This window comes from Theobroma cacao, chromosome 4 (genome assembly GCF_053813885.1).
Source record: "Theobroma cacao isolate CCN51 chromosome 4, ASM5381388v1, whole genome shotgun sequence".
Lineage (NCBI taxonomy): Eukaryota > Viridiplantae > Streptophyta > Magnoliopsida > Malvales > Malvaceae > Theobroma > Theobroma cacao.
The window spans coordinates 31,923,554-31,935,616 of record NC_142642.1 but is presented as its reverse complement, the minus strand read 5'-3'; the positions used below and the strand labels follow the sequence as shown (position 1 = coordinate 31,935,616).

At 35.2% G+C, this 12,063-nt stretch overlaps 2 protein-coding genes across 2 annotated transcripts; one reads left to right on the top strand and one right to left on the bottom strand.

Annotated features, from left to right (window-relative positions):
* The first annotated feature begins 708 nt into the window (after nucleotides 1-708).
* Nucleotides 709-6,592, top strand: LOC18602231 (MACPF domain-containing protein CAD1-like). The gene is made up of 7 exons (XM_018119858.2): nucleotides 709-1,430; nucleotides 2,517-2,755; nucleotides 2,831-3,026; nucleotides 3,120-3,197; nucleotides 4,102-4,285; nucleotides 4,401-4,564; nucleotides 5,634-6,592. Exons 1-7 carry the CDS (start codon nucleotides 1,161-1,163, stop codon nucleotides 6,264-6,266), a joined length of 1,764 nt encoding a protein of 587 aa, XP_017975347.2. The 5' UTR covers nucleotides 709-1,160; the 3' UTR covers nucleotides 6,267-6,592.
* Nucleotides 6,593-7,420: 828 nt separating this feature from the next.
* Nucleotides 7,421-8,657, bottom strand: LOC18507088 (expansin-A4-like). The gene is made up of 3 exons (XM_007099462.3): nucleotides 8,395-8,657; nucleotides 7,984-8,296; nucleotides 7,421-7,755 (listed from the first exon to the last, which is right to left on the bottom strand). The coding sequence occupies exons 1-3, from the start codon at nucleotides 8,549-8,551 to the stop codon at nucleotides 7,452-7,454; spliced, it is 774 nt and encodes a 257-aa protein (XP_007099524.1). The 5' UTR covers nucleotides 8,552-8,657; the 3' UTR covers nucleotides 7,421-7,451.
* Between the last annotated feature and the right edge of the window lie 3,406 nt (nucleotides 8,658-12,063).

Here is a 12,063-nt window from a genome sequence, read left to right as displayed (position 1 = left end):
CAATTTTGTTAATTTTTTCTATCTCAATTTTTTTTTTTGTTTATTTAATAAATTTTAATATAAAAAAATAAAGAAATATTAGTCGCATGTGGGTGAGGTAGTGAAAGATAGGATACGTTATCAAGTAGTGTCATGCATTGGCAATTTACCCCTCTGGACTCTACAGTATGCTGATCTGAGTAGAGATGTGCAAGCATCATAGAAAGTTCAGCTTTTATTAGAAAACCAGAACCCAAATGCATTAGTCAACTACTTGGAAGAAACTCTACATTAAAGGGGTTAATGACATGAGGTACTCATAAATTATTTGGATTGGACTTGAAGGTTAATTTCATTTATTCATTATTGAGTTGATTTCCCTCTAAAGTCTTGTTTGGTGGCATGAAAATGGAGGACTTTTCAGCCCCCATTGAATCCTTGATCTTTCATTAAATCCCATGACACCGTCTCTATACTATCAAACAGGTTCTAAACAAATGAGAAAAATAAGGAAAATTTCTCTACACAGTTTCCTTCCTGTCTCCCCAATATGAAAGTTGTGTTCAAGTAAATATTTTCCTTTGGCTCTCCATTTTCTGTTCTCTCGCGTGAGTGAGAGAGACTATAGTCCGGAAGAAATGAACGGCTAGGATTTCCATGGAAAAGTACACGTCACACTGTATATGGTCTATTTGCCCAAAAAACTTTTGAGGGAGTCAATGGCTTTGTGGGACAACATAGCCGTAACTCGTAAGATAGTAGAAAGTACACAGTAGAATACAAGGGCAGATTTCATTTTATTTTTTAAACCAAACACAATAAGAAAAAGAGAATTTCCAGAGAAATCATCAGATTGGATATTGTCTTTCAGATCCTCTGCAAATACAAAGTAGAATTCTCGATTCTCTCCTCGCCGTATCTCTGACGTATCTTTTCTTCCGTCTCTCAGTCAACCTCACATTCTCATAGACGGAAGAAACAACCATGTGGTTTGACCATCAGCTCATCGCCCTCGTTCCCGTCCTCAAAATATCTTAACCTATCATTCGATTTCTTTGAAATTCAGTAGATGGAGAAATTGGGTCTTTGAGATGACCTTATTTGGTGAACTGGTTATGATTCTGATCAAGGAAAAGCTTGGAGGTTGAAAGGGAATTGAAAGGAATTCTGGTGATGAAAAAATGGGTGAAAATGGAAATGGAAATGCAGCTGCCTTGCACACTGCAATGAACGCTGTGCAGGCATTAGGAAGGGGATTTGATGTTAACTTTGATACGAGGTTATTGTACTGTAAAGGCGTGGCAGGTTCTAGGATAGTTGAAGTTGATGAGGAACATGGTAGGGACATCTACTTGGACGATCATATTGTTCTGTCCAATATTTCTAAAGATATCAAGAACTTCCAAGAGCCTTTTGGCCGTCACAATTCTGGGGTTTGCAATTTTCATGAGGTAACGTTGTGGTTTTGTTTTCTGTTTGTTTGTTGGGCTGTTTTATTCATGAATTATGCCAGCTTGTTGATTTTTGGCTTTAGCTCAAATTTACACTTGTATGTTCTTGTGTTTCTTCTGGGGCTTTGGTAGATAGGCATAGTAAAACCTTGACTTTAGGGTTAAAGGTTTGGAACTAATGATAGTCAAGATATCATGAGTTTTTATTGTTTTGGCGATCAACAGAAGTGGCAGTTGGACTGATAAAAAAAAAAGAGAGAAAAGGACCAATTAAATTTATCTTGATATTGAGAAGAAATATGTAGAACAAACTCCAACCATGTGCAAGTAATTAACCCTGCCTGAAGATGAAGAAAATTCTTTGAACTGTCTTTTCCTGCATCAAGTCTCTATTATAATGGCTTGATTAAATTTATACCTCGCTTACATTAATTCTTATTTTAATGTTTTATCTTGGTTATATTTATGAGTAAACCGTTCTATTAGTACAGCCTTTTCAATGACAGCTCATCTTGTTTCATCCAAACTTTTCTTACTTGGGTTGAAGTTATTTCTCCCATTCTTTCCTCTAGTACATGATCATTGAATAGTTTATATGCACTATCTTGTTAAGATATTATTTGACAAGTACAATTGTTCATGATGCTAATTGTTAGCCTAAGAATCTCTGGTAATTGATTCTGTTTGGACTTGTGTATTATCTCCTACCAAAGTATACTAAGGTCATGTTTGATTGTTAGTGTTTGATTCCCAATTATTTTGTGACTTTCAAATTGAGTTTAAGGGATTAACTTCAGATCAAGTGTTGATGCTGAAGATTTAGTCAATGTGTAAGATCTTGAATTTGATTTTGATGGCCTAATTGTCTTTTGGGACAAAGAGAGAGAGAGAGTGTGTGTGTGCTAATTTAATTGCAAAGTGCACTGTGATCAATAATGAAATGCAAAATTAACATCACTAACATTTCTGATCTTAAGAGCTTTATGTAGACTATTTGCAATGATTTATCTTTCTTTGATTTGTTTCAAACATGATTTGTATTGCTTTAACATTTTCTAATTTGCTTTTCTTAACTGCCAACTGCAGATGCTGGAATATTTTAATAAAAAAGCAAATGTGTCCGGTGGTTTTCCGCTTGGCAGTTTCATCTCTGCATTTAGCTTTACTGGTTCAACAAATATTGATGCTGCGACCACGAAGACACTCTCTATGGATGGGTTTTACATTCCACTTGCCAAGTTTCAGCTTACAAAGTCCCCATCGGTATTGCAAGAAAATGTTAAACGAACTGTCCCAACTTCTTGGGACCCATCATCCCTGGCAAGGTATGAACTATTTGTTGTTAAGTGTAAATACTTTTATAATATAGGTTAAATTCCTAATACTGCTTTATTTGACAGTTTCATTGAAAATTTTGGGACACATGTCATTACTTCTGTAACTATTGGTGGTAAAGATGTGATATACATCAAACAACATCACTCTTCACCTTTGTCCACCACGGAGATTAAAAACTATGTCCAGGATATTGGAAATCAGAGATTCTCTGACAAAGAAAGTCATACAAGTTCAGGTCAAATCAAGTTAAAGGATAAGGCTAGTTCCACTATTTCTTTCATATTTCTGTCATCTTTCATCTGTCTTACTTTCTTGCCCATTGCTTACTTAAGATAATTTTGTGCTTTACAGGGTCTTGATCCTGGCTTATTCAACAGTCAAGGAATTTACCCTCAGCCTACCAGTGCACCATATCTTAATGGGAAAGAGGTATTCAGATCTCGACAGTTTATTAGTGGAAATCAATCTGCATATGAATATTTAATATTTTGGGAAGCTGTTTTGTAATATACTGTGCCCAGACTTCAAAATTATTGAAAAACTAATTTTCAAAAGAAAGATAGCTTTTGTTTATTGTACACGTAAGCGATTTAGCATGTAGGACATCAAGCAATAGGCAAAAATAGTTATTTATATAGAGATCCATGACTGAAACCACTGTACCAGTCACCCCACTGCATTTTCCTGCTCATTTCGAAAACTCATTAGTTAAGCATGTGAGTTTGTACCTGTTGGTTTGGCATGGTTATACGTTGGTCATGGTTTGTTGATGCGATAGCTTCATGACTGTTTTTGTTTTGGGGTGGATTTTGTATTTTCTGTTTTTTTTTTTTTTCCATTGTTGAATCAGATCCATGTAGCAGATGCCATGTAGTGGGAAAATGCTTTGTTTGTTTGTTTGGTCATTGTGGTTGTTATATTTCGTACTATTCCTCTTAAAGAAGGTCCAAATGCAATGATATTGAACACTTATGACATCATTGATCATGACCAAGCATGCAGGAATGGCTAATATGTAAAACTTCATTGCTTTGTTATTGCCAAAAGATATTCTAGCTTGGATTGCTTTAGCATTAGGTTGTTGGTGCATCACTTTTATAATGATTGATCATGCATATTTCAGCTTGCCTCTATTGGCCAAGCGATTTTATTTGCATGATTGATGGAGCAAACTTACTTGCTTTCTACCAGAAATTTTTTGCCTTTTAGTGTTAATTTTTTATTTATCATTTACTTTTTTCAGTCAATTCCATATGTGTGACTTGCTAGACTTTGTTTCACTTAATCTCCATGAAGCCTTGATCTCAATTTTCTGGAATTCTTATTGTTGCAGGATGTTACGGTAATATTTCGGAGGAGGGGAGGAGATGATCTGGAGCAAAACCACACCCAATGGGCAAAAACTGTCCGGTCCTCTCCTGATGTTATTGAAATGACTTTCTATCCTATTACTGCTCTGCTTGAGGGGGTAGCTGGAAAGGAGCATCTGACCCGTGCCATTAGTGTTTATCTTGAATGTAATACAACTAATTTTTTGTGGTTGATGAGATGCAATCTTTTCTTTCTCATTTGTTATGTTGCTAATTGTAAACTATTTGTCCTAACTCAAATATTTGGTCTGATTATCCGCAGACAAGCCTCCAATTGAAGAACTAAGGTATTTTCTAGAGTTCCAAATTCCTAGGATATGGGCTCCTATACGGGACAAGATTCCTGGCCACCAAAGGAAGGAACCTATTTGCCCATCTTTACAATTCAGCATGATGGGGCAAAAACTTTATGTCAGCCAAGAGCAGGTATAGGTTTATGCAAACATAGCTTTTCATCTTAAAACTCCAAGCTCTTCCACTTGTTGGTGAGAGTTGTTCCTGAGAATGGAAAAAGAGAACAATTGTCTGCATTATGTTGGTTCAGGGATAAAGGCTTCATGTTTTTGAACTGTATGCCGATGTGCATATGATAGAGGATTCCTGATGGTTGTTGCAGTCCCTGGAAATTTGAAATAATAGCATTGTCCTGAATGTTGAACAATGAAAACCACCTTCCTTTTTACGTCTCCCATTATGAGAAACTTTACCAGCTTTAGTAGCTGTTCTCTTTCCTCCTGACTATTGCGCTTTCTCTAGCTTGATTTGGCCTTTAATAGAGGGGTTTTTGTTTTATATTTTTCTTGTTTGTTCATTAGCTGGAATTTTCTTTGCAATTGCATAATGATAGTGGCCATTCTAAGAGCCATAATGTGGTGTGGCATATGACTGAAATGCAATCCCTTTAATGATTGAAGGAAGCAAAAGTGAGCCTTTAGCTGATATCCACATAAGAGGGTCCACTCTTTCGGCTTGTCGTTAAATAGTTGATTGGCCTTTGTAGACTAATTTTAAATCTTGAGAAATTGTTTTGGTCAAGGGAAATCTTAAAATACTAGGAATTTTTTTTTTTAAAATTGAGTTATCAGTAATGTTTACCGTTTATAGGTTGTGTTTTTGCTCCTGCTAATATGCCTATCGACTCACCTTAAATTTGATTTATAGTATGACAATTTTGAGATGTTGGACTCTATAGGCTTCATAATTAAATACAATAGAGGTGTTGGACTCTATAGTCTTCATAATTAAATATAATAAGATATTTATCGTTATTACTGCTTTTTCAACAACCGCTGCTTGGATGCTTGAGACAAAATATCTGAGATAATCCATTCATTGTTTTGGGGCTTATCACCCCATGAAACAACTTTACTTTGGTTCTGGAGTCTTTGAATATAGAACATTGATCACAAATCACACCATGAAAGTTACTGGGGTGTGGTAACTCGAATCCTTATAATAAGAATTTGCATCTAATCTGGGCTCAATGTAAATGCAGATCTCAGTTGGACGTAAGCCAGTAACAGGCTTGCGGTTACGCCTAGAAGGAATCAAGAAGAACCGTCTGAGTATTCATCTTCAACACTTAGCTTCTCTTCCAAAGATCCTACTTCCACACTGGGACACCCATGTGGCAATTGGTGCTCCCAAGTGGCAGGGACCTGAGGAGCAAGATAGCAGATGGTTTGAACCTGTGAAATGGAAGAATTTTTCTCATGTTAGTACCGCACCAATTGAAAACCCTGAAACCTTTATAGGTGACCTCTCTGGTGTCTACATTGTCACTGGAGCACAACTTGGAGTCTGGGATTTTGGATCGAGAAATGTCTTGTACATGAAGCTCTTGTATTCTAGGCTTCCTGGTTGCACAATACGAAGATCTTTGTGGGACCATATTCCAAATGACAAATCAAAAAAAGTTGTTGCTACTGTGGGTTCTGCCAACTCCGGTGACTCAAGTTCTGGTTCACAAGAAAACATTGTAAACAAGTTGTCAAAATTTGTTGATATGGCTGAGATGAGCAAAGGGCCGCAAGATCCTCCAGGCCATTGGTTGGTTACCGGTGGAAAGCTTGGTGTTGAGAAAGGCAAAATTGTTTTGAGAGTGAAGTACTCCTTGCTGAATTATTGAATCTCTTGGAATGGTTTTGTACGATTTTTGTGCTGTCTTGGCTGTTCTTTAAGTGGAGGCGGTGCTCTTTGTGCATGGCCATTTGTGTTCATCATGCTTGTAAAGAACTGTGCTTTGATGAATTTGGTTTGAGTAGGTGAGGATGTGTATGCAGGATATGAAGTTTCTGCCAGTTTTGGGAGCAATTTCCGTCCTCTTGGAAGTGCTGTGAATTTTGTAGAAAACCTGTGAAGATGTCTCTTTTATCTAACATGAGAAAGGGGCTTGGACAGATCACTGTCTGCGTAACTTATAGGATAATTAGACTCCTAATTTCTTTTGAGTCATTTTCTTACTGTTCCCATCTGGATTTTCAGTTTCCCTTCTGCCTTTCCACTCTTCCCCTCTAGTGGTTCTTCGTCGTTCTAGTACTACTTTTGCACAGTATTCGGCAGGGCTCCTGTGAAGAAAGTATGTTTCTGCATGTTAGTGGGCTTAGGCTAATAGAAAACCCTGTCATGATACCACAAACTGCAGCCCACTCACCACCACGATCGAGTGTCTCCTGACTGCAATCCATGCTTGTGAGGATCCAATCCTGAATCCTACTTCTCGCTAATGCCTTGGGAGGTAATTAGCGACTGCTCTAAAGGCAGGGCACTTTTGAAGAATATTATATTAAGTATATTCTCTCATTATATGTTAATTTTTTCTTATTAACAGTTACTTATTACATTTAATTTAAAAACAGTACTACAAATAACATATTAACTGTAGTCTATAGGCACTCGTTATCAATACTTATCATAATATCTGAATTTGAAAATTACAAAAGAAGCGTGCTCTGATTTTTGAGATACCATTATTTAAAAATTTTAAGTATTTTAGTCATGAAAAAAACAATAAATATTATGGTCAAATTAACAATTCCCGACAGATTATCTTATGAAAAATTCAGCTTATTCCCCTCCAAACTTTAACAGTTGGAGCCACTATATATATATGTACCTATGTAGGCTATGGCACTGGCTCGCCAATTTCACACATAAAGCTAGCGGGTGCCACTATGCTACCTCTGCATAATACGCTCATGTGCCTGATATATATATATATATATATATATATATATATATATATATATATATATATATATATATATATATATATATATATATATATATATATATATATATAGAAACAATTTCTCTAGAATTGATCTCCTTCATAAGTTTGTCCAAACTGCCAGCCAGCGGGCACTACGTTGTACTTGGTGATAGTCCTGCCATCGCTGGCAGTCAGTTTGAAAGAGAGGCTTTGGCCATTAAGGTAGGCATTGTTCTGCCAGTTTTGACCCCAATTTCTTGACATGGGTAGCCACCCTGTTTTGGACCCCTTGATGGAGGCGGAAGTTATGTCCCCTGCACCTCCCACATTTGTTATCAAGACCAGGTTGAAGTAAGAATGGCCATTGAGGGTGAATCTGATGCCTCCTTTCTTCACGCAAGAAACCCTGCAAGTTAAAACAAGGAGTTTGGTCTATTAGGAACGATCTTTCATAATGAAAACAGGTGAAGATAGAGTGTGATTTCAATCGAGTTGTGGTTTAAAACTTACGGAAAAGGAAGGGTAGTTGCTTGGTTTTAGGTATAGTTCGGTGAGAGTAACATGCCATATTTAATTACTTTGTGACAGTTGGTGCTATTAATAGAAGTAAAATTTGGGAGAGGATTAGCACTACCTTCTGAAGAGAACAGGAACAATACCAGCTCGATATTCTGCAATCTGCAAGAAAGCAGGTTCTGCCAAATCGAAGTGTTCTCGAGGGGGATTGCACCACCCACCATTGTCACTAGATAAAGCATAATTAGGTGGACAAAAGTTGGTGGCAGTCACGGTTATTGTTCGAGAAATGCACCATTTCGGGTCGTCATTGCACCGCAGCTCGTAGCAGGCACCACAGGTCAAGCCATTGTTGAAAAGTGCAGTGCTCAAAGCTGCGGTGGTCGTTCCATACCCCTGGCTATACAAGTTTCCATAACCACATGCTCCCCCTAAAAAAACCATCACAAATATCCCAGAAATACAGACCATCAAAGATCAGAAAAATTCAAGTAACGACATTTATGTGTTTCTCAAGTCTGAAACTCACCCATTGTGCCGGTAGCGTCAGCACCACCATAGAATGTGGCATGGGCAGTTTGCCAACCTCCATCATCTCTGTTAGAGCCATGGAAGCAGCTGCAGATACCGAGCAGACAGAATAAGAAGAGAAATGACAATGTAATTTGCATTGATGTGGTGGCCATTTGAGTGAGAGCAAGCTCAAACAATAGGGGTGACTTTATTGCTTGGAGCAAGGCTTTGAGGATTTGAGGGAAAAGGGGAATAGCTATTTATACAAATTCACCGTAAAAGGGAAAAGACTTTGTACTAAGGAGGGAGGCTATGATTATTGGGACCAAGTTTGCCAACCAACTGACAAGGATACTAATTTGGGTAATAAACTATGCAGGCATCAAACGCATATGCAAATTTTTATTTCATCGGACCCTCTTGGCTCCGATTATTGTACCACAATATTCACTATTTCTCAACGCCTTTTTTTAATGGATGCAGTTACTTTAATGTATATTAATTAATGTTTGTTTCCTAAACAAAGTAAAACGAGAAAAAAAAAAAGATGATTGAATAAATAAATTTCCTTTTTATATTTCTTACACATTTATGATTTTCTCTAGACTTATGAGAATCTCTGTTTCTTATATGCATTTTGATTTTTTATAAGAATTCTTTTATTATTTTATATAAGAAATAAAATAGGTATTTAGAAATTGGAGAGGAAGTAGGGAGGGAGTAGGCAAGGAAGTTGAATTTTTTAATAAAAATTTCTCAAAATCAGGAAAAATTGTAGATATAGGGCATTCAATTATAATTATTTTACTAGCGTTGTTATTATAGTATGTCTTGTCAGTGGAAATCTTATTGCAACATAATTTTAGAATTATGTGATGCTTCATTGGTCTCAAATTGAATGTCTGGTTTTGTCCTATAAAATAAAAATTAAGAAAAATATTTTGAGTTTAGTATTTATTAAGCTTAAAAATTTAAAACTTTTATAGTAGTGATATATTGATATGTAATACTAGCTAGCTTTTAATATTAAATAGTAAAAGGAATATATATATATATATATATATATATATATATATATAAGGAATTTTTTTCAATATCTATTGAAAATTGTGATTAAATGACTAATATTTGGAGACGTCTTGTTTTGTACACATTAGGGGTGAAGATTTTATACCGATATGTTTCCCTTTGAAACTTATAGGGCACGCAATCTCACATGTTGTGGGCGGGCCAGTTTTTCTTTGATGAAATAAAATGATATTATAATTAAACAAAAGGGCTAATACTTGGATTGACAGGAATTACTCCTTGACGTGAGAACTAAGGGTTGAGATTTGAATCCTATTAATTGTTTGCTTTTGGAATAAAGAGGGGTGGACTTGCATGTAGCGGAGGGTGAGACTGACAAGCGTGGTATAATGGAGAAGGGTTGAGCAAATGACTCCAGCAAGCAATAGCTGAGTTGTTCCACGCGTTTTTGCACCTTAGGGCACTAAAAACTCTTTTAACTCCAACCAGCTCAATAATCTGTTGCACCAAAACCCCAATAAATTGCCTCCCATCCCATAAATTTTCATAAAGAACCAGAAATGGTGCCTACAAAAGAGGCACCATTACTTAAAAACTGTATATATATGTTAAGGTTTATATTTCCTTACCAGATGGTAAAAATAGGTATGCGATTGTGGGTGAATTTGATAGCACTAGATTAGTATATTGAGTTTTTTTTTTTTTTTTTGTTTTTTGGATGTATGTGTATGTAACAATTCATTGAATTACGGACTACACTATAATAGTTAGGCAATATTTATATATATATGATCATAAAATCCACTCTTTCTATATATTTCATTGAAAAGATCAACGTGAAGATCAATTAAAGCATTAACGGCGATGTTTCTTCCATATCAAGCGGCCCCAAATCTTATTTTACATGAAACAAAAGAGTGAACAAGCATCCGCTGTTATGTATGAGTATGACCAATTAATTTCATAAAAGTAAATAAAAAAATACTTTCATAATCAAAATAAAAATGAGTTTGTTATATTCCTTTATCACATGTAATTAACTGGAGTTCAGGTGATGGGTTGGTAGATTTGGGGTTAATGCAGCCATCCAGCCAATCACGTCTTTTCTTTCAATGGCTGATCATCAATGAAGGTGTGCACAAGTCAGTACGCTTCACATGCATGATGATGATGCATGTGCAAAAACAATGCGAGTACCCGCTGAGTCCTTCACATGTTACTGCTTATAAATTTAATATATATTATTATAAGTTTATTATCTTCACAATTTCAGTCCTTCACATGTCTGGGACCTTGGAGCTTGACCCATTCATTTTGGTGTGGGTTCAAGCACTTCTTCCTCTGATGTCTCTTCTCTAATTGGATAAGTAAGGCCCTTTCGATAAATGTAGATTAGGCCCAAGTAATTCAGTGGATCAGTTGGGCAATTGGTTTTTTTCCTGAAATTATGATCTCATAGTATATCACTCACCAAAATCATCGTGAAATTAATTAATTATAGGAAAAGTCTTAAACTATATGTTGAGAAAAACAACTCAACTTTGTTTGGTTGTACGGATGGTTTAGCAATTACTCAATCAGAAAAAAAAAAAGAAAGTATGAAGACAAATGATTGTGGAAATAAAATAGAAAATATAAGTCGGAAACACAGTAAAACAGACAAATGATTACTTAATCTTTACTCCCGTTACCTCCATTCTTTCTACATTCCTTCTGAACTTGAAGAACGTAAGTGATGGTGCAAATTTGTTTTTAAGTACCAGTCTTTGTAACTCTCTGATGTCGTTTTAGGGTGAAGCATCGTTTATTTAAGCATTTTTGTGCTCAATTTTAAGCCTTTTGTGGTCAAACCATGACTTTATTTACTTTAAAGCCGTTGTTAATCGTTACAAAACTTCAAATCAAACAAATTAATTAAGAAAGTAAGGATCAAAGTGAAAGGAAAAAAAAAACTTTAAAAAGTCAACACATAACTGATACTTTTGATGACACATAAAGTGTTTGAATTTGAGTTTCATATTTTGTTGGTGGATGATCCAAATGGAGAATTTTGAGCTACTTTTCAAAAGGGAAAGCAGCAGAGGAAATTACATATCATAAGAAAAATAACTTAGCTTTGTTTATCTTGAAAGTGCATGATGTTGATTAAGCATGAATTTCGACAGTGTTAGAGTAAAGAAAGAATAATTATGAGAAAATTAATTATTTATTCCCGAATTATCATGATGAAAAGGTGATTTCAATAATAAATGCTGATTTGTTATTATTAGGAGTTCCACACAATTCGAATTAGGCAGAAGAAATTAGATAATATTTCTTAGATCACATGTTTGTTTGTGGTTTCATTAAAAAATCAAATACAAAGTAAATTTAAAAATAAAATCCAACAATTGATAGAGTTTAATGAGAATATCAATAATATGTAAAAAAATAAATTAAAAATAATGGAATAGTGAGAAAAATCACTTTAAAATAAAATGCTTATTTAAACAAAGCATCAAAATTTATTCAATTATTTCAAAATTTGTATACTTGATTTATATAGCAACTTTTGAAGTTATTGGTTTGGATTTTCAATTTTAATTTTTATTCAATTTGTTGTTAATGATGAATTTTATAAACTTGACTTAAGAGCCTTATGCAAATTTTGCACATT